Raw genomic sequence first — 26,923 nt, forward strand, 5'->3', positions numbered from 1 at the left:
AACACCTTCTTTTTGGCCAGATTTTGTTCTAAATGACGTCACACAGGTTCATTCTTCAATTTTGTATGAAGTATATCGGGGCCTTTAGTTTTGGTGCTTTATTGCCTGCGATTCTCTAACTTATGGATCGTTTACCTTCAGAATCATGGGTAGTATAGTTGTTCATCAGAAATTCCGCAATTTAACGTGTTTTTTAAAAATAAGTTGAAATAATGCAGACTGATTGCTTCAACACAAGCATATACGATCGAGTAACAACCTTGGAGCATAGGGTAGGTCTGTGTTTAAAAGTTTATAAGTTATCATTAAAAAATCAATTCACCTATGTTGAAAATGAATTGGATTTTTACTTTCGGAACCAGACTGTTGTTCTCTATATTGTGGTCCGATTAATGTGTATGCATGCTAAATGAAGTCGATCTATACAATCACATTTTCTAGGTCTATTAAACTGACTTTGCAAACTCAGACTGGTACAATTTCAGTCGCACTAAAGCTTTTACATGGCATTGAAAAAAGATCATTGTTTTAGTCCGACTGCAGTTTAAAGTGCATGTAAACGTACTGACTGTCATAAAATTAAGCTATAGTACCCAGGGATTTTAAATAGGGTCTGTGAAGGTATGTAAAACATTGTTTTTCTTACATTTTCATTGATTTTGTAACTATTTGAAGAATGTTTTATCATGAACAAATGTTACTTAACATTCTTCTTAATGAAAGTTATTCTGAAGTTATACTGAGTATAAATCTATGTAGCTTATAATGCTGACAAAGGCCTTTTGCAGTTATAGAAACTGTAATTTCTCTGTTATATGCGTCACTCTTTTGTGTTCCCTTTGTACTCGTGTGTCAGCTAGAGTCCAGGTGATAAACCATCCGTATATGTGTGTGTTGGTTTGTGTGTGTGTGGGTGTGGGAAGGGGACAATCCTTGCAAGTCCAGGGAAGTATTCTTTCCAAACCAAATTTGCTGGATGGCAATGAGGGCCGATTCCACTTCTTGACAGAGGAACAGAAGGATGGCTGACAGCAAGGAGTGATTATTCAGTAGGTGATTGCGTTGTGCCTGTCATAATGTGTTTATGTCGATAAGAGCATCGCAATCAGTGAATGCTCACTATGTGGACAGTTGTGCTAGTGTAGGTTGTCTCCCTAAGGCTTTCAGAAAGAAAGAAATAAAATGCTTTTGCAGGCTGTTTCTCTGGAATGGAGTTGCTACATTTACAAGTTCTGATGAGTTTAGATGGCTGTCCAGCTTTGCTGTTACAATGCAGTGTTGTGAGTATGGTAAGGAGAGCAGCAACTGTTCAACCAATATGCACTGTAAAAGTGGGAACAGCAGGGGTAGAAAATGAAAGTCCACTGGATCAATAAAGATTAATAACTGTCTTAGTCCTGAACATTCTCATAGGGACAATTTATTTGTCAGATGGAGTTCTCAGTTATGTTTTACAGTATGAATGTCAACTTTGATTTGGATGTATATAGGAGAAATATAAATACACACAACTGAGACAACTATTGACATAATGTACAGGTAGTTGATGCATAATGTGTCAGTTTGACTTTTGCTTTTGGTAGACTTCTAGGTAAAAAATTTTATATGAATCTGTTAGAGAAAGTGTATATTTTATGGTCCCCATTTCCTTTCCGAGTTTTTTTTCCACTATTTTTAATCACCTTTTGCCTTTATTTGAAATTATCCTGTGGTGTGACGAATGACTTTTGTGTGATCTGGTGAGATCAGTTCTAGACAAATATTCCATGTAATCTCTTTATTAATATGATGTTATTAAAATGCATGCATAAAAATGATGAAAGAATTAGCAAAATGTTTCATTCATTCATAGTTTCATTTTTGATGTATAGCATGTATACCATTATACTGCAGGACATGTCAACTTCCCAGAAAAATTTCATCTTAACCCAGTAGGAGTTTAGAGCTATAAAACTATATAGCTCTAAATTAGAGGTAGATGGATATATCGGTTTTACCGATTAATCGGTGCCGATTGTTGCCTTTTGGAACTATCAGTTACTGTAAACAATCTATACCGATAGTTTTTCATCATTTCGTCATTTCAAAATAAGAGTCCTTGGTTTGTTTTTTGGGCTTGTTTATACTTAAAAGTTTGGTTTTATGCACCAAATTTAAATTTTTGTAGTTATTATTGGCATTTTGGTAGCACAATACTACTTAACTACATCTGGGATTGTATTCATTTTGGACTCTTTGTCTGTACCTGTCATAGTAAGGAAAGAATAAGATTTTTATTTTACATTCTACAAATAGATTTTAAAAATCTATTGGATGATTAATTGGTTAACGGCCTTTCCCATTACCTTAGTTATCGGTCTCTGCAAAATCCACTATCGGTTGACCTCTACTCTAAAAAGCTATAAAAGCCTATACATTTTATTTGTTCTTGGATGAATTTGATGAGAAATAGCTCATTTATATCTCTGAGTTTTGATCGCTGAATTTGGTATCTTGGCCAATCTCAGAATTACCTCCATTTGCCCTCCATGTAATCTTATTGCTGTCTAGGAGAAACAACTGAGATATTAAGGAGATCTCGTTTGTGATTTTTCTTTCTGAGGATTTCATATGTGGAAATAATCCACCTGCACATTACTCATGAACAGAAAACAGAAATTATTAAGATCCCCAAGTATTCCCATTTATGGGCACTTGTTCCCAATTTCACACTTTTGAAATAGCAGTTCTCTGAATGTTTTGCTTTCCTCTTTTACTTTATAGCCAGATCCTTCAAGTTTGTTCCCACCTAAACCAGTTGAGCTCTAGTGTGTGCTCTAGTACATGTTGCAGCCTTTGCACTAATTTTGCCAACATTCCAGTTACACAGGACCGCTGAAGGTAGTGAGGTTGACAGCCTACTTACTGCAAATACTTTTTGCCTGGCTCGAGGACAGACCTAACAGTAAACGAGAGGGAGACCTGCGTCATGTGTTGTGAAGTCTGACAATCTGATTAACCTACTTTAGGGGAAAATGTGAAATATTTGGGGCTTGGTGTCCCCAAATCCCCCAGAAATCTTGGACTCAAGATTTCTGCCCAGAAAGATTGTTCTTTGATCCTACAAAGACATTGGTGCATTATTCACTCAAAAGTGAGAAGTTGAATGTGGCAAGATATTCTAAAAGTGCTTTTAATAGCCTGTACTAATCTGTAGGGAGTATTGTGACAAACAAATAGTAAATTAGTAGATTATCTTAATGCTCAATAACATGCCTGGAACATACTTACCTTAAAATCCTGAGAAAGAAGCAAGAACTTAGGACCATTACATTTTAGATTGAAATGTGACCTGGACATGTTTTCATGAGATTCACCCAAGCAGACTTTTAGTGGAGTAGTTTACTACTTTTAATAAGGTTTCTGTTCAAGTGAGATACAGTATATTATGTTTAGTGTAATGGATGATTTTTTATTTTAGATAAAGAGAGGGACAGAGGGGTGGAACTGTGTGTGTGTGTGTGTGTATGTGAGAGAGAGAGAGAGAGAGAGAGAGAGAGAGAGAGAGTGGCACTTTATATTTACTTTCATGAAACCCATAAACCACAATGCTTTGTGCAAAGCCTCTATAGACAGATTCACAGTTACTATGGAGATTTTCATAAATATTTCAGGAATATCAGAAATGGCTCTTTTCTGCCTACAGGACGAGGGAGGCGGCCTATTTTAGCTGTTTGTTACAGGCAGAAGAAAACAACAAGAATGTTGTGGGTAAACTGAGGGTACTTTCAAGGCTGTAAAACTAACACTTCTCAGGACTTAGTGTAGGTAAAATTAGTACAGATGTCAGATGAGGGTAATGGTTAACTCTGGAAGAAGATTGAAACAAGATTTGAGTGGAAAATGAAGCAATTAGAGTTGTTAACACACTCATTTGCAATGCACACATTTTCTTCACATATACATTTTATATACTGTATGTATAAACATATAGATTTTACATTTATATTTTATAAATACTTAAATGAATAATAATATATTTCTCTTTTAAACATTAATGTTTGTGTTTGACTGCCATATACTTGATGCATTGTATAAATTGTCCAGTCAAAAAGTATATATTGTCAAAAATACTATATATATTTTTTCTTGACAACTCCTTTGCTTAAAGCATATTCTACCATTAGTCACAGTGTTTCCGAGGAATGGTTGCTAATTTGCCCATTGCTTAAAATTCTACCCTCAATCAGAGACAGCTGCATTCTTGCCCTGCTACTGGATTCTTGTCCCTGCACACAATGGACACAGACATCATATATCAGCATCAAACATGAAGGTTTCTTGATTTATATTAGTTCTATGCATCATGATATAATACAAAGATTAAAGGATCGAGGGCACTCCACCCAAGGCCTGTTTGCAATAAAATGATAGCAAGATGCTATGAACCACCTGACATTAATGTTGCAATCTGTTGGCTGGCACAGTTCCCATCATCTATACTTTCACAGCATTTGCAATAGATTAGGCCTTACAACACTGCTGAGGATGACACATGAACATCTGAAGAATGTCTGTGCAATAACCATTTACTGTCTGTTCAAGGTGAAGCCACTGCATCAGTTAGACAGGGATAGCGAGATAATGGGAATTATATTTCTTTCTGTCTACATCTTTATGTAGAATTTTTATTATGTTTTTAATGCAAGCTGGAAGGGACAGTTCACCCAAAAATTTAAATGAGAGCCTCATTCACCATTCAACTTTATTGTATGAAAAAAGAGGCAACGAAAGTGAATGGTGACTAAGGCTAACGTTGGGCCTAACATTGATTTTGGTGCTCCACAGAAAAAGATAGTCAAACGGGTTTGGAATAACATAAGAGTGAGCAAGTAAGGACTATTTTGGTTTTAAAGAGCCAAGTTCCAATCATTTGGCAAAATTTTGCCCTATGATTGGGCATGGTCTAAAAAGTCTTGTGGCCAACTTTGGAAACTGCCTTTTAAACTCCCTAGCTCCACAAAGAACTCAATATTTTACACCTTTGAACAAATTTTCTGCTAATAGTTATCTTCCAAGAACTTGGCCTAGAGTCTTGCTTCAATGTCCAATCATGATTGGGTAAAATCATGAATAGGTAAAAATCCCATAAATTTCTTCCATAGGGGAGTTGATTTTTAACGATAACTTATAAACCTTAAAGAAAGATTTACTGCAAATTCCGAGGTTGCTATTTAATGGAATGTACTCCTGTCGAGGCCAACAATCCACATTTTTTCAACTTAATTTTGAAAAAGTCACATTTAATAGTGGAATTTATGGTGAATAACTACACTACCCATGAATCATGCAGAGAAGGATCCACCAATCAGAGAATCGTGGCAAGCAAAGCACTCCATCAGACATATGTAGTGACCTCTACACTGTGAACGATACCATTAATTCGGTCTTCCTACACTCTTAAACTTTTATATTTGTATTTGTCTAAATATATTGCAATAAACCATTTTTACTTATAATCAGCAACTTTAAATCAGTAGTTTATTCGTTTTTATTTCTATTATGACATTTGCAATGCTTCATTGGATTGTAGTTTGTTCGCTCATTAAAGACGTTAAGTTCACAGTCTTGTACCTTTGTCTTTTTGTCAGATTTTCATATACTTTTTTGCTTCAAATCAAAGTTTGTTATGTTGTGATTCATATCAGAGCTGGTTGGTTTGATTTATGGTTTAAAACTCTTATGAATGACCTTATGAAATCCCCTGGGAAAAATTAATGTGGAAAATACTTCCAGAACCAAGACGGCTGAAAAAGCGGCCGGCACTGTTGTGCTCTATAGTAAAGCAGTTATCATTAACTGGCTAATGGTCTCATGCAAATTTAAGTATGGAATTTTAGAGGAAAAGGCACATTGTTGCTGCCTTTGCAAATCAGTCACACACACACCCAAACCATGATTTGTTGTCTTTTTTTTTTTTTTCTCAGGCTGTGTATTATGTACAGTAGCTGATCTCTGAGATCGCTATGTGGGTCCGACAGGCCCAAACCTCCCCACTGAAGCGCTGCCTCCACCTCCTCCAGGACCAGTGGCCCTCCCTGATCGTCTGATTCCGCCTAGCCCTGTAACACCTGTCCTGGGCTTTCCTCTCATCGGACCACCTGGCTTAAATCTGGGCCCACCATGGGAGGATGCCTCTCCAAACCCAAACCAGGTGACGAACAAACATTCATTCCATTTAGTGCAACCCTTCCCTAAAGTGAAAGTTCACCCAAAAAATACAAATTCTGTCATTCACCCTTGTTGTTCCAAACCCATGAAGGTTTTTCTCAGTCACAGTTTACTTTCATGGCATCTTTTATTTCCATACAATGAAAGTGAATGGTGGCATGCTGTCATTCTGTCAAACATCTGCTTTTGTATTCCACAGAGAAGTCTGGAACAACAAGAGGGTGAGTAAATTATTTTTGGGTGAACTATCCCTTTAAATCCTGTAATAATTGCAGCTTGTGTTTTCACCTATATATACAGTAGGTCAGTTGACGTAGCCCCTGACTGCTGTTGGGAAGTGGCTTTCCTTTAGTGCAGGAGGAATTTTAATGCTCTTAATTGCCCCTTGTGTTCAAGAGGATTAGACAGCAGAATATGAGTTGGGTTTTGAATGTTTCACAATGTATCGCTGTTTCTCTACTATGACGGCAGGGGTTGGGCATGCTACCGTGGGGAACCCAACGACTTTCATCTGTCAAAAGGCTCGGTTGTGAAAGTGTGACCGTGCGTGTTGAATTTCAGGCACAGAGAGAAACCGAAATGGACTGAGCCATGGCTTTTTGAAGTCAGTTACTGTGCTTGGAAAAGTGACTAGGGTTAGGAGCTTGAACAAAATTTTTATCAACCTATCATTTAGCTGCTTACTGCCTACATGGGCAACTGCCTTATAAAGCAGCATCCTAACAAAAATCAAACCTTATAAGTGACCGATTTGGAACGCTCTATATAGGTGGCAACTCCATGCGGCACACAAATAGTACTCTGCACATGTGACTCGACTCATTGACCCTGCTTATATCTGATATTTTTTATTTTATTTTATTTAACCTTTATTTAACCAGGAAAATAGAAAAAAAAACTCTTGAGCTTTAAAATCTCTTTCGCGAGACTGTCCTGGCCAAGACAGGCAGTAGGTCAATGGTTACACAACACACAATATACACACAACGATATGCACAGAATAAGTATATGCATGTACATAAAATACAGAACTACAGATACATCAGAATCATAGACTTCAAAAACTAAAGAAACATAAGACAATTTAATATTTAAAAGTCACAGTTATCACAGGTCAAGCGGGCATTAATGGTCAGTCATAACATTTGCATGTGCGTGTTTCCAAATAATTTAAAATTACCTTGAATTAATTTAGCAAGACCAGCTCTCTAAGATTCAATTGATTTTGCAGCTGACTCCAAGCAGATGGAGCAGCATATTTAAATGCCCTTTTACGCAGTTCAGTACAGGCTTTAGGGACAGATAGAAGGAATAAGTCTTGGGAGAGAAGACAGTAACTTCCCATACTTTTCTGAAGGTTATAGGTCTGTAGGTAAGGTGGGAGCAGACCAAGAATAGCCTTGTAAATAAAAGTGTGCCAATGGTTGAGTCTACGGGAGGACAAAGCAGACCATCCAACCCGAGCATACAAGGTGCAATGATGAGCACGGGCTTTAAGGTTTGTAACAACCTCAGTGCTCTATGGTAGACAGTATCCATCGTGTGTAAACATTGCGAGGATGCATGCATGTATATAACATCGCCATAATCCAGCACAGACATAAAAGTGGTAGCAACAAGTGGCCTCGAAGGAAAGGCAGGACTTGATTCTAAAGTAAAAACCCAATTTTTCGGTTTCAGTTTTTTCACCAGATTCTGAATGTGAGGCACAAAAGAGAGAGATTATCATCAATTAGAATTCCTAGGTATTTATACTGAGATACTGAATCAATCTCAGAGCCCTGGAAGGTAGTGATTGATGGAAAGTCTAGTAAATTTGATTTTACATTTGAGAACATCATGAGTTTGGTTTTATCAGCATTTAAAACTAGTTTTAAATCATGCAAGTTATGCTGTACTGTATTAAAAGCTTATTGAAGCCGACAGAGTGCCTGATTAGGTGTAGACACAGAGCAGTACATCACCGTATCATCAGCGTATAAATGTAAATTTGCATTGGTGATGTTTTGTCCAAGATTGTTAATGTATAAAATGAATAGAAGTGGTCCCAGGACCGATCCCTGGGGCACGCCCTTGGTTACACTAAGTGAGCTAGAAGTGATACCTTCTGCCTGCATGCACTGAGATCTGCCTGATAAATATTTTCAAACCATTAAGATGCGTCTCAAGTGATCTGATCACATGTGGTCAGATGAGACACATCGCTGTTTATACCTGGTTGCTAAATGCGTCTCCTGTGAACACTTGTGTTTGGATTTGGAGGCGAGGGTCTCTGATTTCATGACGACATACATCAATCACTATGTTATTGTGTTACTGCATGATATTAAAGTGCAACTAAGTCATAAATGACAAATAAAGCACACTTAAAAAACAAAAACAAAAAAAAACAGCGTGCTGTTTCTCCCAGATGCAGCTGAAATTGTATTAAGTACAAACCCAACATTTCGAACAGATTTCTCCTTTATTTTAGTGGATTTGATGTACAGTATTAACCTGAGCTTCAGATATGTGTGCTTGTCATCTGTGTCCCTACATGCTGATATCAGACACACTGAATAAGATCTGTGAAGTTCTCGTGCTTGTCATGCCAGGGAAACCTCCAGCATGACATACTCCCCTCACCTCCCTTCCTGGAGAGAAGGTGTTGCCCTTCCGGCCGTCCTTCTGCCGGCAGGTCTTTCCCGCCTCTCTGGAGCACTGGGAGAGAAGAGGGGAGGGAGAGGGGAGAGGGAAAGAGCGAGGGGGAGAGACAGAGAGAGAGAGGCCGGTCCCCGGACATGCCGTCGCCTGGTCCTCAGCCAGTCCTCAACCACTGGCGGACGGTAACGGGTCCTCCCCTTCCTGGCGGACGGCAGTGGTTCCTCCGCTTCCCGGAGGACAGCAGCGGTGAGGACTCCACGACAGCGCCTCCCTCCTCCTTCCCGGGTTTCGGCACCAGTGTAACGGGACTCAGGATGGGCAAGGAGGAGTCGGGAACCGGCAGAAAAGTCAACATAGCTTTAATGACATAAAACAACTTAAACATAAACACACAGACACACACAACGGCCGCGTGTCTCTCTCTCTCTCTCCTCTCTCTCTCGAGAACTGGTGCCTCTGGCACGTCTTTATCCCCCTCCGGGCTGATTAGGACAAAAAAGTGCTCACCTGGACAAATTATTAGAGGGAGGGAGGGGGACTGTGGAGTCAAAAAGGGTGAGAGCCAATGCATTAGGTTGCACTAACAAAGATAATTTTAAGGGTTAGATCAGGTAGAAATAGCCTCTAATTGCAGGTTACCACTTTTTACAGTGTAGATGCAGGAATACTGCTCCGATTTAAAGATTGAGGGTATGCGTGTGAATGTGCAGAATGTATTCTGTTAAAATGAAAGCAATACATATTTAGAATAAGAATGTTTTTTTTTTATTTGAAGTGAAAAAACTGATCCGAATCTAACCCTAAACCTGACCCTCACATTTGGTTTTTTGAGCTGTCATTGAAGTTAAAATCATTGCCCCCAAAGTTGGGTGTAGGGTGGCAAATTGACATTGTGTTCTAGACTTATTCTTTCAGAAGGTAGACCACTGAATGCATGTCTCAGAAATGACTAAAGAATACCTTCAAAACAAACAAACAACACCAACAACAAAATATGTTGAGAAAAATTAAAATGTTCTTAACTTCAGGGGTTTCTTGCAGCTGGGCCCTTATCTTTATACTGTATATCATGCTTGTTGTTTATGCCCATAGAATATTTCTGAGTGAGAGTTTGAATATGGTTTCTACTGTAGAGCTCTTAGATGACTATATCCACTAAATGAACTATCAGCTTCTCCCAGTGAAGACTCAGGTGTAATTTTCCCTGTTCTGACACTGAAAAAACAAAGCCTTTGAAGCAAGCTCAGAGATTTCTTTCGTCCACTGGCTCAGTCATCTTGCATGATTTTCCATTGAATTTAATTAAGCTTCACTCAGCAGGTGAGAATTCCTGTGTGATTAAGGAATAAGAAGCAGGTCCTCAGCACATTTTTCCAGCCAGAGAGAAAGAGAGAGCAAGATCAGATTGGAGTGGAAGCATATTGCACAATTAACTTCTCTCAAGATACTGTATTCTATACATTAAATTAGGTGGTTCAGCTTCCAACGATCTTCCCTAAGATGTTTGCTTTTTTTAATAGAATACCAAGAGTAGGCAAAAAAAAAAAAAAAAAAAAATGGCACACAATAGAAAAAGCATAATAGAAAGTTGTGCTGATTTTTAGCATTTACATGCTTGATTACAGTTTTTCCTCAGTTGCTTTGGCTCAATTTTTTCAAAACAATAAGTTCAAATCTCTGCACAGTTTGTTTCTTGTTCACACCAGATTTGAATTTCTTATGCAAAAGAGTAATTACAACTGTTTACAATTTACACAATAACTAAATGCACATGGCTTACTGATCAAAACTGATGAGTTGATTCTCCGTGAAATTGTCATACTCTTCACAACTTCTAAACATTCTTTCATCGTGTGAGCCATCACATGCAGAATTATCCATTCAATTATCAAAATCTCTCAGACATACATGTATATTCCATAAATATCGATGACATGGAATATTTGTGATGTCTGCTAAATCTCTGGCCAGACCAACAAGAGCGACAGGATGTCCACCAAGAAGATGGGAACTTGTAGTGTTATGTACTGTGAGGAGGTACAATTTATTGTTTTTTACAGAACTACCACAGGTTTTTGCATGGATGTCATTTTGTGGCAATTTTCTGTTCACTGTATATGACTTTACATGTAAGAAATGTGTAAAAATGGACATGCAAATGTGAATTTTCTGTTTACATGTACCACATTGCAACAAAAATAAATTTCTGTATACATACAAATGCGCATATCCTTTTACAGTATTGACTTTTCCCAGTAAACTTTTACCCACTGTTGAAATCGGTATCTAAAAAGCTCAGTGTGATACACAGTAGCATTCAGCTAGACAAGACAGTCAGTGTCAACAAAAAAGTAGAACAAAAATGAAATTTGTATATAACAAACATTTCCAGGGTTGACTGCCATGGTGAAAAAACATCTAAACATTTTGACCAGTACGGCTCACACAATGACAAAAAAACTTTTCATTTTGATGGCATTGGCCAATTTACTGACACAATAACTAGGTTTTGAAGCATGAATTAAATGTTTTGGCTGAGTTACTACATTTTGCAGACATGCAATAGAGTTGTGATGTCCCATAAAACAGTTGTGACAATTGCACTTACAGTTTAGAGAATGTCAAGAATGTTTCAAAAAATGAGCCAAAGTGATTGAGAAAACTGTAATATACACTTCAGATTGGCTTCTATTTATGCTGGTTGTGTGTATTTGTTTGTGGGTTTATTTGTTAGGGTGAGAACTGAAAAGATTGCTCAGAGTTTACTCTTTCAAAGCTAAGGAGGCTTTGTTCATCAACTTTGTCTCAGATACATCTCCTGAAATTCCTTAGGAGAAATAAAGAGACAAACATTAGACAGTTAATCACATACTACGAGAATATAAAGCTATACCTTTAATGTGGATACTTAGCCTAGTCCAGATAATTTAGTCTTACAGCAATTTAATTAGAAATGTTTTAGTTCAAATTAAAAATCTTTGACTTTTGATTGCATCATTTACCTTTGCCTCAGGAAACTATCAAAAAATACCAAAACACACCATGGACTTCCACTGTTTTTTTGATATGATATATAATGGTAACACTGTTTTTTCAGACTGTTGTTTTTTTTTGGACATGTGCACCACAGTAATACCCTAGGTATTCCTGCTCAAAAAAATATTTTAGCCTATTTTTAAGATTTACATATTTCACATTCATAACAAAATTCCATCAAATTTAAATGCATAATGTTTAACACAATTAAATTATTTTTAAAAATTATATTTGTTTCATTTGAGTTCATTAAAGTTTGCTCAAATGGAAACTGAAATGTGTAAATCTGAATTTATTTTATTATTATTATTATTATTATTATTATTATTATTATTTTTGAGTGCATGATCTCTTTACTTAGGAGTAGCATATAAATGCATGGTACCCAAATATGGTCATGAATCATTCAGTATTATGCACTGTAAAAAAAAGTTTTTCAGGTATCCAAATAAATATACTTAATATGGTTAAATCCAAATGTTTTATTCAAGTAATAATTTTAGTATGACTAAATCAATCTTCATTAGGTGACACCCAGGAAATGTTTGGGGCCAGGTCAGGTAGAAATAGCTAGAAAAAAAGGTAACTACTGCACCAGTTTCACTTTTTACAGTGTGGTATGCACCAAAGTATACTACAAAAAATCTTGTTGTTTTAACTTTGAAAAGTAAGTGTTTGTGCTACCTTAAAAATGTAGTTGACATAAATCAGTATAACTTGTTTAATGAGCTTAATGTCTTTTTAAATACATTTCTAGCATACTTAGTTCAGTCAACTCTATCCTAATTCAATTTAAACTGATTATACGTAGTAGTTCAATTATTTAAATCATCACCTAATATAATTATTATAACCTTACAAACCAGAACAGCCTTTTAATAAAACATGTTCAGTTGATAATCAGAGACCAGCATCTGATTTTTTTATCATATTAACACTTGAGCTTGTTAAAGAGACACGCACAGACCTCAGGACTATACATGCAAATCACAATGATGGTGACAATAATCAAAATACATCAAGTTTGAATTATGAATTATTGCTACATGACAAATAACTGAAAGTGACAACAAATGCAACAACCAACAGCATAAATAAAAGCAGGGAACAGTCAAAAAAAGAAAAGTAAGTGCATGCTGGGAATCCAAATATGTGAGCATGATGTGCGTCGTTCTCTTGACTTATAGTTTTTATTCCAGCTGAATAGATTTTCTAAATTCAAAAACTTATCACAAGTTCAGCCAACAAAAACTTGGATAATTGAATTATCTCAACAAGGTCAATCAAAGGCAGATATTAACTCTACATTTTAAGTTATTATAGCTAAAAGGCAACATAATTAAGGTGTTACCCTTTGGTACTCTCACTGTACAATGGTACCACCTTTTTTTGTAAGGGGAAGCCCAGCCTTTTGGAAGTGCCTGCTAAGAAAGTGTCTGTTAAATGACAACTAACTACTGTATATGTGCCCTTGAATTCAATATGGTGACAATTTAGCCTTACATTCTTGGTATATCTTAATGCAACTCATTTATTTGCTGTAATTAGTGATGACAGGCATAGCATTTTGATTTTGAATCAATAAGTTGTCTGCAATCTTGTTCTGAGAGCCTCATCTTGATTAATGCTCTCCTTTACTTATATCATGCAACTTTTTTTGCAGTAGAGGTCAAAGTTGAGCTGACTCTTTTGGAGAAAGAGAAAGAGGTGGATCTGATGTCTCCTAATGGAAAGGCCAGTCCATTCTCAGAATGCAGACCCAACGGCTCTCTGGGACACTGTTCTGATGAGGACACAGTGACTCTACGACCACAGCGCAAACACAGAGATTACATAGAGGCCTCTGTCTGCCACGTCAAAGACCTGGAAAATGGACAGTATGTGTACTTTTAATCGTACAATACTTAATTTGCACATGTTTACATGTTTGTGTATGTGTAATTAACTCCCATTGTGGGCCCTATTTTAAGAGCGCTAGCGCTAAGCACAGTGCTTCGCCTTAAGTCATACACGCAAAGTCAGTGGGCATGGCCATGAAGTTTTGGTATTTTCGTGCAAGCATGCCCTAAGTCTAGGCGTAAGAGGGATTTGCGGTATTGCACGTGCAAAACGCTAATGGGCTGGGTCAAGTGCAATTTAATTCTAAGGTTCTTCTCCGGTTATTGAACCGCTTGGGTCCTATTATATGTATAGTGCATTCCCTATCAAGCATCAATGATATAAACAAAGACAGCACATTCATAAGAAGTTGGTTGTGTAAATGGACTGTACGCAATGAAGTAGAAGAATAGATATATGGACTTTTTTGTGCATTATTTGCATCCTTGTTGAATGCCAGGCATATCTCTATGACAGTGGTTAGTATTAACAGTGACTGTATCAGCACACACTTCATTTCTTCCAGTCGATTCTAATTTTGAACAATGTAATTCATTTATTGAAACACACAAAAATTAAACTCACATGTAATTCAAATGACACTTAATGTAAATAAGTAATAATCAAAATAATGAAGTGGTCAAAATATCATACAAAGTCCAAACATTTTCCCCTCTCCAAATTCTTAAAAATGACTCTACGACAATAGGTGGAAAAATACCAATACATAATTGAAATAAATACAAATAACTGAATAACTGAAAAATAAACCATAACCTTTAGATAGTTTAACACAAATCTCATACATTTCTGTTTCACAAAATGGCTACAACAGTGATTGTCAGGGACATAATTTGATGTTCCACCATATATTCAGAGTTTGGACATGAACTTTATTACCAACTGTTGGTGGAACCTCCAAACTGCAAATGCAGGAACTGACTTTAGACTTTGCGCTGAAAACAGACCTGCTTTTGAAACGTCTTAGCTCAATGACCTATTTCTCAGGAAAAGTGCAAATTGAGCTTTGCGTCATTTCATTCCCGTGCAATACACCCACAGTTTGCGTGCATACACCCACAGACAGCGCAAACACTACCACCCACGGCCACTTGTGCTTTGCGCTGGCACGAAAATTGTGCTTAGAATTAGCACTCTCATGAAAATTTGATAAGACGTATAGCACACAGTCATTGTGTGTACCGCTGCTATTAGCGCAAGCCCGTTTGTGTGCTGACAAGATTTATTGTTTTACTTATGTTAATCTGCTAAAAGTTTACTTTGCCAACTTTTAGGAGTGCACTATCATGCAGATAACTTCAAAGCTTCAAAGCTTCAAAATACATGGACTGAAAGCCACAAAAACATTGGATGACAGCAGTCGTGTTGTGTTTTTTCCTAAATGTTTGAGCTGTACTAATCAAATGTGTTGTGTTTGGCAGAATGCGTGAGGTGGATTTGGGTGCTGGCCGAGCTCTGCTCATTAAGGAACATGGAGAATTGTTTGCCATGGGACATAAGTGCCCACATTATGGGGCTCCACTGGTCAAAGGTGAGGCACATCCTGTGAAGCACTGCTGGTCTTCTACATTCCATAGCTTGGGAATTACCTTCAAAGAACATTTTGCACAGTTATCAAGCAGTACCTCTTAGGGATTTAATGTTGTGTATTTAAATGAAACATTGCTGTGCAACAACATTGATTGTGTATAACATGCTGCTAATCAAACAGCAAAAAAGATAATTATTTTAGAAATACCCTCCATTAAAAAAAGGTTGTACCTGTCCTTCAGGTGTGCTTTCAAAAGGGCGTGTGCGATGTCCATGGCATGGGGCATGTTTTAACATTGTTACAGGTGATATTGAGGATTTTCCAGGCCTGGACAGTCTTCCCACCTTCCAGGTAACATCTTTATGCACTGTAATTGTTAAGACACTATTGCTTCCACGTTATCGTGGTTTTTGCACTGAGTCCCTTGCAAGCTGAATTTTGATACCCAGATTTTACCTATTAAAGGGATAGGTCACCCAAAATGAAAATTCTGTCATCATCTACGCATCCTCATATTTCTTTTTCTGTGGAGCTCAAAAGTTTATTTAGCATTATTTACCACAAGAGTTATTCAACAGAATGTCCAAACTGCTCTTGAAAGTTTACAGTGACCAGTTGCTGTCAACTACAAAATTGTCAAAATAGCACCAGAAAAGCACTATAAATGTAGCCTGTACAACCATTATGCTATATTCCAAGTCTTCTAAAGCCACATGAGATAGCCTTATGTGAGGAACAGACTGAATTATAAGTTGTGATTCACTGAAAATCTTGCTTTCTGGACATGAAGCACATTTCAAATGACATGAGGGTGAATAAATGGTGATAGAGTTTTTCTTTTTGGGTGACCTATCCCTGCAACTGAGCTGTTTTACACTCCTTGATTTGCAAATATGCTTATTGCCGACAAGACATTAAAGCATAGAGGAATTACATACACCTTGTAAACCCAGAAGACATTTGAGTTTATCAGAGGCGAAAAAATTTACCTCAACAGGCATCAGATAAGTTTTCATAATCCATCTATGTAATAACCTGTTTATGTCATATCAATTCATATCAGTTCATTTCCTCTCACTATTTCAGGTCAGAGTTGAGAAGGAGAAGGTGATAATAAGAGCAAACAAGCAGGTAAAGAGCCTCTCTCTCTCAGATAGTTCATCCAAAAATAAAAATTCTGTCATCATTTACCTACCCTCATACCATTTCACATATGTATGACTTTCGTTCTTTTGCTAATCACAAACGAAGATTTTTAGAAAAATATCTCAGCTGTGTTGGTCCGTTCAGTGCAAGTGAATAGTGGTCAGAGCTTTGAAGCTCAAAAAGCACATAAATGCAGCATAAAAATAATCCACATGACAATATGATAGGTCTGGGTCTTTTTTTTTTTCTATAAATGTCCACTTTCACTTTCATTTCCACATTCTTCTTTTGTTTTTGGCTATTAGAATTCTTTGTGCATATCGCCACCTGCTGGGCAGGGAGGAGAATTTATAGTAAACAAAATACTTAAATATTGATCTGTTTCTCACCAACACCTATAATATCTCTTCTGAACACATGGATTAAATCACTGGAGTTGTACGGATTACCTTTATGTTGCCTTTATGTGCTTTTTGGAGCTTCAAAGGTCTGGCCACCATTCACTTGCATTGAATGGACCAAAAGAGCTGAGAAATTCTTCTAGAAACCCTTGTTTGTGTTCAGCGCAGTTTGTTTTGGGTGAACTATTTCTTTAAATTATGTGTAAAGAGAGTTAAAGCTGATGGGTGTAAAATTTTAATTTAAAGTGTAACTCTGTGGTGCTATCAAAACATTACCACCCAGCCAGCCTGAGTTTGGGGCGGGACTATCTGTTTCTACAACCAATGCTAGATGGAAGAGTTTTCTGGAATCTGTTTGAAAACAGTGATAGTTTTAGCAATTTTGTTTGGTGAGGCTAGTGCCGCAGAAATTAATCACTTCAGCTTTAAATTTAACAACTGTTGTAAATGGTAATGTGGGATCTCATCTGTTCCCTGTCAGGCCCTTCAAACCCAGCGGCGGACAAAGGGCATGTCAAAGTGTTCAGCTGTCATCAACTCCAGCATTGGAATCAGCCACGTTCTTATTATTGGATCAGGTTGCAGCCATAATGTTGTAAAATCACTCTAAAATGCACTAAAACAATGTTTTGAGTAGTAAACTGTTATACGCTCTTATGTGTAGCTTCCTGCTAAACTTTGTTCCACTAGTCCTATCAACAGGGTTATATAGAAATAGGCTACAACTGTAGTGTTCAGTACACACTAAAACTGGAATGCATTTTTCTGCTTATCTGTTGCATTGTCTGTTTAAACGGACAGTTCACCCAAAAATGGAAAATTATGTCACCATTCACTCACACTCATGGTGTTCCAAACCCATGTGACTTTCTTTCCTCCTTGGAACACAAAAGGAGATTTTAAAGCAGAATTAAAGCCTCAATCACCATTCACTTTCACTTGTATGGAAAAAAGCCTAAAATCTCATTTGTGTTCCATGGAAGAAAGAAAGTCACATGTGTTTGAAACAAAATGAGGGTAAGTAAATGATGATAGAATTTTCATTTTTGGGTGGACTGTCCCTTTAAAAGAGTAATGTAATGTAATTGGATAATGTATTGTACCATGTCATATGAAATCAAAATTGATCCTATGTACTCAGTATATTTATCGAACAACATAATGGACAACTTAATGAATACAATGAGTACAATAGATTTGAAGCAGACTAGGTCAAAAGGTTACATGCCATATTTAAACATGACAATGTAAATACTGGTTGATAAGTTCAAATAAAGATAAAATGTAAGAGATACCGTCTGAAATATCAACTAAAAATAATGCTCATGTTCTCACTCAGGTCCTGCTGGTCTGGTGTGCGCTGAGACTCTGAGGCAGGAGGGTTTCACTGATCGCATAGTGATGTGCACCATGGACAAACATCTGCCTTACGACAGGCCTAAACTGAGTAAGGTTTGTACACAGAACAGTCCACAGTGCAGTCTGGAAACAGAGTTTTACATTTACATTTACAAACCCATGTGCTAAGACTTTTCAAACAGAGATTATTTTAAGCACACATGCTAAAATGCAGCTGGTCTATGAAAGTGTGTTGACATTCGTGCACTTATTTCTTCAGTCTTTAGAGAGCACGGCTGAGCAGCTACAACTGCGGTCCATGGAGTTCTTCCAAACGCATGACATAGAGTTACTATTAGAAAAGGAGGTGAGAACACTTACTTGTATTTGTTTCAATAACTTACTTAAAAGTGCTGTGGCGGTACCGTAGTGATGGTATCAAATGGTAACACCATGGTTCATGTCCAAAAAATATAGTATCACCATGGTACTTTCATATATGTCATGTTATTATTGGTTATCATATTCAGTTACGGTGGTATTTACATGATACTACAAGGTAGTTCAAAGAATACAATGGTACTTCATGGTACATGTTTCATGGTTTATGTCCAAAAACATGGTATTAACATGGTTTCATACTGTATATTATACCATGGTACTAAATTATAACCTATTTATTTACCATTGTATTTATATAGAACTACAATGTACTTCAAAGAATACCATGGTACATGTTCAAAAACAGGTATTGTCATGGTTCATGTCCAAAAACATGGTATTTCCATGGTGCTTTCATATATACCATGGTACCATATCCCGCCCCCCCCCCCCCCAGTGGACCACTGTAACATGATACTTTTTGGTACTTTTTGTCACCGATATTATTTTAAGAGTTCAAACGCACTGTATATATTTTTCATTTTTGCAAATTTATTACATTTTTATTCCAGAGCATAAACTGTGATCCACTTCTTCACAGGTTGTCTCTGTAGATGTGAAGACAAGAACAGTGACGTTTTGGGATGGTTTTAAAATTGAGTATCAAAAACTCTTCATTGCCACAGGGAGCAGGTAAAGGCCATAAATCTATAGCTGTGACAAATATTCTCCAGACTCCTTTAGACGCTAGAGCTGCTTTGAACCTTCTTCATTTTAAGGATAACCACGTTCAAGACATCACTTAAAGGGGTATTTCAACAGAAAATGAAAATCTGGTCATCATTTACTTATCATCATGTTGTTTAAAAGCCGTAAGACTTACTTTCTTTCATCAAACAAAAAAAGGAGATGTTAGGCAGCATGTTAGTTTCAGTCACCATTCACTTTCATTGCATCTTTTATCCACACAATAAAAGTGAATGGTGAGTGACTACAACTGCCAATCTGCCTGATATATCTTTTTGCATCTTTTTCAACAAAAGAAGGAAAGTCAAGGTAAATGATGACAGAATTTTCATTTTTGGGTGAACTATTCCTTTAAGACAGTGAGAAATTATAAAAACTGATAAAAAAGGACCTTAAAACTCCTTTTAATCTTTAATATAAACGGAAACATTCTAATTATTTTACATTTACAGACCTAAACCTTTGAGTTACAAAGGCAAAGATGTGGGAAATGTGTTTCACCTCAGAACACCAGAGGATGCAAACAGCATCGCCACACTCGCCAGCAGTAAGAACGCAGTCATTGTGGGAACTTCGTTTATTGGTGAGAGACAATAATTATTTCATTATCTAACACTTTGCATAGGTCATTACTATTTACACAGGCCCCAACATGTACTTTTAAAGGGATAGTTCACCCAAAAATGAAAATCCTCTCATCATTTACTCACCATCATGCCATCCCAGATGTGTACGACTTTGTGTCTTCTGCTGAACACACAAACAAAGATTTTTAGAAGAATATCTCAGCTCTGTAGGCCCATTCAATACAAGTGAATGGTGGCCAGAACTTTGAAGCTCCAAAAAGGACATAAAGAGAGCATAAAAGTAATCCATAAGACTCCAGTGGTTTAATCCATGTCTTCAGAAGTGATATCAAAGCTGTGGGCGAGAAATAGTTCAATATTTAAGTCCTTTTTTACTATAAATCTCAACTTTCACTTTCACATTCTTCTTATTTTGATTTTGGCAATTCACATTCTTCGTGGATATCGCCACTACTGGGCAGGAAGGAGAATTTATAGAAAAAAATGACTTAAATGATGATTTATTTTCCTCACCCACACCTATCATTTTGTTTAAAAAGACATGGATTCAACAGCCGGAGTCATATGGATTACTTTTATGCTGCATTTATGCCCTTTTTGGAGCTTCAAAGTTCTGGCCACCATTCACTTGCATTTAATGGACCAACAGAAATGAGACAGCCTTCTAAAAATCTTTGTATTGTTCAGCAGAAGAAAGAAATCCATACCCATCTGGAATATTTCTTTAAAAATAAATGCCAATTGATTTGATAATGTGCTATCTAATGCAATGAAATTCATTTATTTTTAAGTGCACTGTCAAATGTTTTCATCATTAGCATAGTTACAGCAACATCTTTGTTTCTATCCATTTACTGTAACTTAATAATTTCTGTCATTTCGTTTCTATGATTAAAGGGATAGTTCACCTAAGAATGAAAATTGTGTCATCAGTAATTCACTCTCATGTTGTTCCAAACCTGTATAACATTCTTTCTTGAGGAATACAATGCAGAATGAAAGCCTCAGTCAGCATTCGCTTCCATTGCATCTTTTTTTTTTTTTTTTTTTATCCACACAATGAAAGTGAATGGTAACTGAGACTGAACATTCTGCCTAACATCTCCTTTGTGTTCCATGGAAAAAAAGAAAGCCATATGGGTTTGGAACAACATAAGGGTCTGTAAATGAAGACAGTATTTTCAATTTTTGGTGAACTATTTATTTACGTTCAAGCAAAGCGGTTGAAACCATGCAATTAACCTAAAACTGCTGGTTGTAACTTTGGCACCACTTAAAAATTTAAGGCATCATATTTAGTGGGTCTAATTTTTTTGCAGTGTGTGGCTTAAGTGTTCAAATACTTTTTGCGGCCACTGTATAAAGGACTGATATATGTAAAGCAATGGTGCTGAGTTCATGTAGTTTTCTGTGTTCAGGTATGGAGGTGGCCGCAGCTCTCACAGATAAGGCACACTCAGTGTCTGTCATTGGCATAGAGGCCGTGCCATTCCGTAAAGCTCTCGGAGAGAAAGTAGGGAAAGCCTTGATGAAGGTTTGAGAATATACTCATTTATCACTTAGTATTGCAGTAATCACATTACAGTATATTCAAGTATATATCACTTTGTAATTTGATTTCCTTTGGCATTCTTCTCCCCTCAGCTGTTTGAGTTGAACAGGGTGAAGTTCTACATGTTGAACGAGGTGTGGGAGATGAGAGGGCAGAATGGACAGGTATCATTAAAGTGAGAAAAACAGGAATTCAGTGAAGTATAGGTCTCTCTCTCTCTCTCTCTCTCTCCCTCTCTCCCCCTCTTGTAGAGAGTGATTAATTACACCCGGTCTGACTGTGGCACTGCATAGCTTTGAATATTTCTTAACACAGCAGCTATTGCTATTATGGATTGCTCCTGGGATAAAAAGCAAGAGATCGGAAAATGTGTAGTCAGTGGAGTACATTTAAACTTCAGAATAAGCAGGATTTTGATATATTAGGAGATTAAATGCTTGATAAATATGTTTCTCTCAAGAAATAAGTCAAATGTTTTGCCAGTAGCTTGATTTGTGCACCATAAGCTACGTTTAAACTGTAGCTTCCCAAAATACAAGCTACTCATAACTTTAACCCACAGTCAAGCTAATCTATTTAAAAAAGCAGTTAGCTACACTACAAGTTTGTTTACATTTTAATTTTTGCAGTTGGAGTTTGAATTAACGAGCATTCCGTTGGCCCATTTGAACATTCCGTCAATGTAACACCCTGTCTACACCGGACCAGAGACTGACCGGACGTGATGTTGAGCGATTTCTCTTCACAGCGCCTTGAGACTGTCTACACTGGACGCTTCAAAGTGAACGTTCTAAACCGTTCATTTGTATTGTTGACAGGAGTAGTGCCAGCACGTGCAGTGTAAAATACAAAGGGGCATTCTGCTTACTGTCGGCGCAACAAGGCCCAGTGTAGACAGCCAATATTATTATTTATTTTTTTGGGGGTGGGGGTGGGTGGGGGGAGGGGTTTGGTTTTCTCCCCTTTTCTCCCAATTTGGAATGCCCAGTTCCCAATGCGCTCTAAGTCCTCGTGGTGGCGTAGTGACTCGCCTCAATCCAGGTGGCGGAGGACGAATCTCAGTTGCCTCCGCGTCTGAAACCGTCAATCCGCGCATCTTATCACGTGGCTTGTTGAGCGCGTTACCGCGGAGACATAGCGCATGTGGAGGCTTCATGCTATTCTCCACGGCATCCGCACTCAACTCGCCACACGCCCCACCGAGAGCGAACCACATTATAGTGACCACGAGGAGGTTACCACATGTGACTCTACCCTCCCTAGCAACCGGGCCAATTTGGTTGCTTAGGAGACCTGGCTGGAGTCACTCAGCACACCCTGGATTCGAACTCGCGACTCCAGGGGTGGTAGTCAGCGTCTTTACTCGCTGAGCTACCCAGCCCCCCCGTAGACAGCATTATTGATTGTAATTGCAGCGATTTGCTTTTGTCGTATCACGCAGCGCTGCTCGCGTCTGGTGTGGACAGGGTATAAGTCTATGGGATTTTCACTTATACAGTATGATTTGGATTCCTCAGCACTACATATTGGTTGCGTCGAAAACTTAGGCAGCTGCCTTGATGTCTCAATACCCAGTCAGTCAATGACTTCACAGGCACTGATTTGCATGTTAAGTCAAACAGGATGCTGGTTTTGGACAGCTTTCCAAGGCACCATAACGTCATGTATAATGATCTCAAACTATTTCAAGCTCCATCACCTGCTACATCAGACGGCATGTTGATTCTTCTAACCAATCAGGGAACCGCACACGCTGGATTTTGGGATATCAAAGGCTGTGAAGGCTGGATCTATGCTGCCTTTAAAAACTGACCAGGATGTTACACAAATACTGTATTCAGACATGCCTTGATGCCTACTGTACCTCCCTCCATATACAGCCTCCGAAAGTAGCAATTTTCAGCTTTCGGACACAGACATTGAGAGAGAAAGGACAGTTTAGGTGACTATAGTGAAAATAGCCGAGCTGCTGTCACGCAACTGAAAAATTTAGTAAAGTTAGTTGTGTCGCTACTTTTAGTTCGTTACTCAAGACTGACCATAAGTTAGGACACTTTGGTAAGAAAATGTCTGCTAAGAACATACATTTAAAAGTGAAATATTTGTATTTGTTTTGTTTTGATAGTTAAAAGAGGTGGTTCTGAAAAGTGGCAAGGTCTTAAGAGCTGATGTGTGTGTTATTGGCACAGGTGAGTCTGTGTTATTAATAAATTTGATTCATTTATTTATTTATTTTTCAGTTTCTCCCACCTTTTCTGTCTTTACTTCTCTCTCTCTGGTTTCCCCTCATTAAAGGGAGTCATATCATGAGTAGGGCTGTCCATTGATTCAATTTCTTAATTTAATTAATTACACAGTATGCTGATTAATTAATAGAATTAATAGCAATTATGCCCATGTATCAATATTTGCTGAAAAGAGCCCCCAATTAAAAATAACTCAATACATAATCATTAAAATTGTCCTAATTATAAATATAATATATAAGAAAATATAATAATAATAATTTATAACAATATAATAAAATCTGATATTTCTAAGATATTACAGTATTGTGGCAGAAAATAAAGCATTTGATTAGACAATACAAAAAGTCTTTAGAAATGAATACATTGTTTGTTGAATGTTCATATTGTTGAACATTAGCCTACCACTGGCCTACAGTCCATAGCGATCCATTTTGCAATCAAGTTAATCAATTTGTCCGAGGTAGAAACATTCTTGCGTTTCGTCTGTACACATGCGTCAGACAAACGCTTTTAGTGTCTCACTTTGCTTACCATCGCGTTTCATTGGTTTTCAGTGTCTCTTGCCATAAACAGCATTTTTATGATGCTGTGTTAGGTTAAATGTAGTTTGAAACTTTAAAAAACATGTCTCGAGTTCCCTGAACTGTGTCACACCCAGCTGTCTTTGATCAGCTGTCTTTTTTTGCCTCTACAGCTGTATGTTGCCTGTAAAGCTGGAACGGCGCTTACTGCCCACTGCTGACTTAGAATCTAAAAAAATGGATGTGAAACTTCAAGCTTGAATTGCTCCGTTGGTAGGGCAGTTTCTTATCATGGTGGCACAATTAATTGCATAATTTTTTAACGCATTATTTTATATAATAAATTGCACTTAATTGAGGCATATAATCCACAGCCTTTATCATGAGAATTCAAATTTTCCTTGATGGTTTGACATAAGAGCATTAATGATTGGTTTAAACTAATCATGGGTGTGGTTTGGTGCACAACAAATTAAATGCAGGCTTTGTTCACCTAGGGTGATTATTTCTAACAAGATCCCTTCTTCTTTCAGTCTAATTTTATCAGTTTATGTGGCACATTACAGCACAGATTGTTTTGTGAAACAAAAAAACATAGTAAAGCAAAACATTACAAGATAAGCATTTTCTATGAATAGTACTTCCCAGGCAAAATTCTTTTTGTTCGAAAAACTGTGTTAACATTATAAGTGTTTGCCAGGGAAAAATAAGATGAAAAAAATTTGATGATATGATCCCTTTTACACTTTGTCCTATCCATCATTGATCATGAAAATGGTTAAGTTTGTGTACGATATGATATGAGTTTGTTATGTGTGTTATTATTTGTGTGTGTTTGTTTAGGGTCTGGGCCAGCCACGGCATTTCTGAAACAGAGTGGAGTACATGTGGACTCCAAGGGATTCATCCCAGTTAATAAGGTACAGTACGATACACATGCTCACATCTCTTGCCATTCTGCAAGTGTTTGACTTTGCAGTAAGTCACCCGTTTGTGTAACTTCTGTAAATTGGTGCTAATTATGTCAGGGTCATTTTTAAGTATGACTGAGTCATTTTGCTGTTTTTCCATGCATCTTTGTGACAAACAGTGCAAGTCTTTGTTGTGTCACTTGTAGCATCATATACACTGCCAAACAAAATGTTCTTACTCTGTCTTGTTTTCCAGTAAAAACCTCACAAAATTGAGTGAGGTTTATGCTTATAGTGAGAAGGGCCATTTTGCAATGGAGTGGGAAATATACTTAATTCAAACGGAAAACAAGTTTTATTTTTCTTACCCCAATGGCAAATAGTTTTTTCTTTTTTTACCCTTCTACTGTCTTGAGTCATTTTTGACCGAAGTGAATTGTGACTAGAACTTTGAAGCTCCAAAAAGCATATAAAGGCAGCATAAAAGTAATCCATAAGACTCCAGTGGTTATATCCATGTCTTCAGAAGCGATATGATAGATGTGGGTGAGAAACACATCAATATTTAAGTCCTTTTTTACAAAAAAATGTCCACATTCTTCTTCTTTTGTTTTGTGGCGATTCGCATTCATTGTGCATATTGCCATCTACTGGTCGTGGCTGGTCAAAGGTGGAGATTTATAATAAAAGGACTTAAATATGGTTTGATTATCATATCGCTTCTGAAGATATGGATTTAACCACATATGGATTACTCTTTTCCTGCCTTCTGTGTTTTTCAGAGCTTCAAGGTTCTGGCCACCATTCACTTGTATTGTATGGACCTACACAACTGAGATATGCTTAAAAAAAATCTTTGTTTGTGTTCTGCAAATCAAAGAAAGACATACACATCTGGGATGGCATGAGGGTGAGAAATGACAAGAGATTTTTCATTTCAGGGTGAACTATCCCTTTAATATCTTTTATTTGAATCTCGCATCATTTACAGTAGCAAGGGTCAGATTATCATTGTTAAAGTTCAACCTAATCTATGTAATATTTTGTAGTTTTTTATAAAGTTAATGTTAAAAAAAAAGTTTTATTACTCACCATAGCTAATTTCTATTTGCATTTATATGGTAATTTCGGACTCTGCTTACATTAGCTTTACCTTTAACCCTTTCAGACTATGCAGACGAACATAGATGGGGTCTTTGCTGGGGGAGATGTGGTAACATTTCCTCTGGCCCTGCGCAGCAATAAGAAGGTGAACATTCCCCACTGGCAGATGGCACATGTACATGGTAAGATTTGTTGCCTTCTATAATGTTTTCATGTGTTGATGTCATTAATGGGCTGATTTATGGCCTGCTTCATCTACTATAATCATAAGGTCCTCAACCATACTTTGAAAACGAATTGCTTTGTAATCTAAAGGTGAAAAGTCACATTTTCCTATCTTCCTCCACAGGCAGGGTGGCTGCTCTTAGCATGATGGGAAAAACCTCAGACATTAAAACTGTGCCTTATTTCTGGACAGCAATGTTTGGGAAAAGCATACGATATGCAGGTAAGGAGAGAATAACTTGAGACTAATTCTGACTAACTGGCACCTCAACATACAGTTAATGAAATACAGTTGCAGGATAATGTACTGTATGTATATACTGTATAAATTAAGTCATGAATTCTTAAAGGGGTAGTTCACCCAAAAATGAAAATTCTTGCACTTTCATTGCATCTTTATTCAAAGAAAGTGAAAGGTGAAACCAGGTAAATCACATACTTA

General features: G+C 37.3%; 1 protein-coding gene across 2 annotated transcripts in view; it reads left to right on the forward strand.

Annotated features, from left to right (window-relative positions):
- The window catches only part of LOC127437807 (apoptosis-inducing factor 3-like), a 36,342-nt gene that overhangs the window by 5,312 nt on the left and 4,107 nt on the right, over nt 1-26,923 (forward strand). Inside the window, exons 2-17 of one of the 2 annotated variants that reach the window (XM_051693007.1) lie at nt 5,967-6,193; nt 13,553-13,766; nt 15,210-15,319; nt 15,561-15,670; nt 16,406-16,450; nt 17,348-17,444; nt 18,206-18,318; nt 18,485-18,571; nt 19,187-19,278; nt 19,785-19,915; nt 21,338-21,453; nt 21,564-21,635; nt 23,597-23,660; nt 25,085-25,161; nt 26,321-26,438; nt 26,606-26,704. In XM_051693007.1, the coding sequence (XP_051548967.1) occupies nt 6,163-6,193; nt 13,553-13,766; nt 15,210-15,319; nt 15,561-15,670; nt 16,406-16,450; nt 17,348-17,444; nt 18,206-18,318; nt 18,485-18,571; nt 19,187-19,278; nt 19,785-19,915; nt 21,338-21,453; nt 21,564-21,635; nt 23,597-23,660; nt 25,085-25,161; nt 26,321-26,438; nt 26,606-26,704 (1,576 nt within the window). In that variant the 5' untranslated portion in view covers nt 5,967-6,162. Of the gene's footprint in view, nt 1-5,966; nt 6,194-13,552; nt 13,767-15,209; nt 15,320-15,560; nt 15,671-16,405; nt 16,451-17,347; nt 17,445-18,205; nt 18,319-18,484; nt 18,572-19,186; nt 19,279-19,784; nt 19,916-21,337; nt 21,454-21,563; nt 21,636-23,596; nt 23,661-25,084; nt 25,162-26,320; nt 26,439-26,605; nt 26,705-26,923 lie in introns of those variants that run through there. The other variant, XM_051692999.1, reaches the window with a different exon arrangement.

This window comes from Myxocyprinus asiaticus, chromosome 4, assembly GCF_019703515.2.
Source record: "Myxocyprinus asiaticus isolate MX2 ecotype Aquarium Trade chromosome 4, UBuf_Myxa_2, whole genome shotgun sequence".
Lineage (NCBI taxonomy): Eukaryota > Metazoa > Chordata > Actinopteri > Cypriniformes > Catostomidae > Myxocyprinus > Myxocyprinus asiaticus.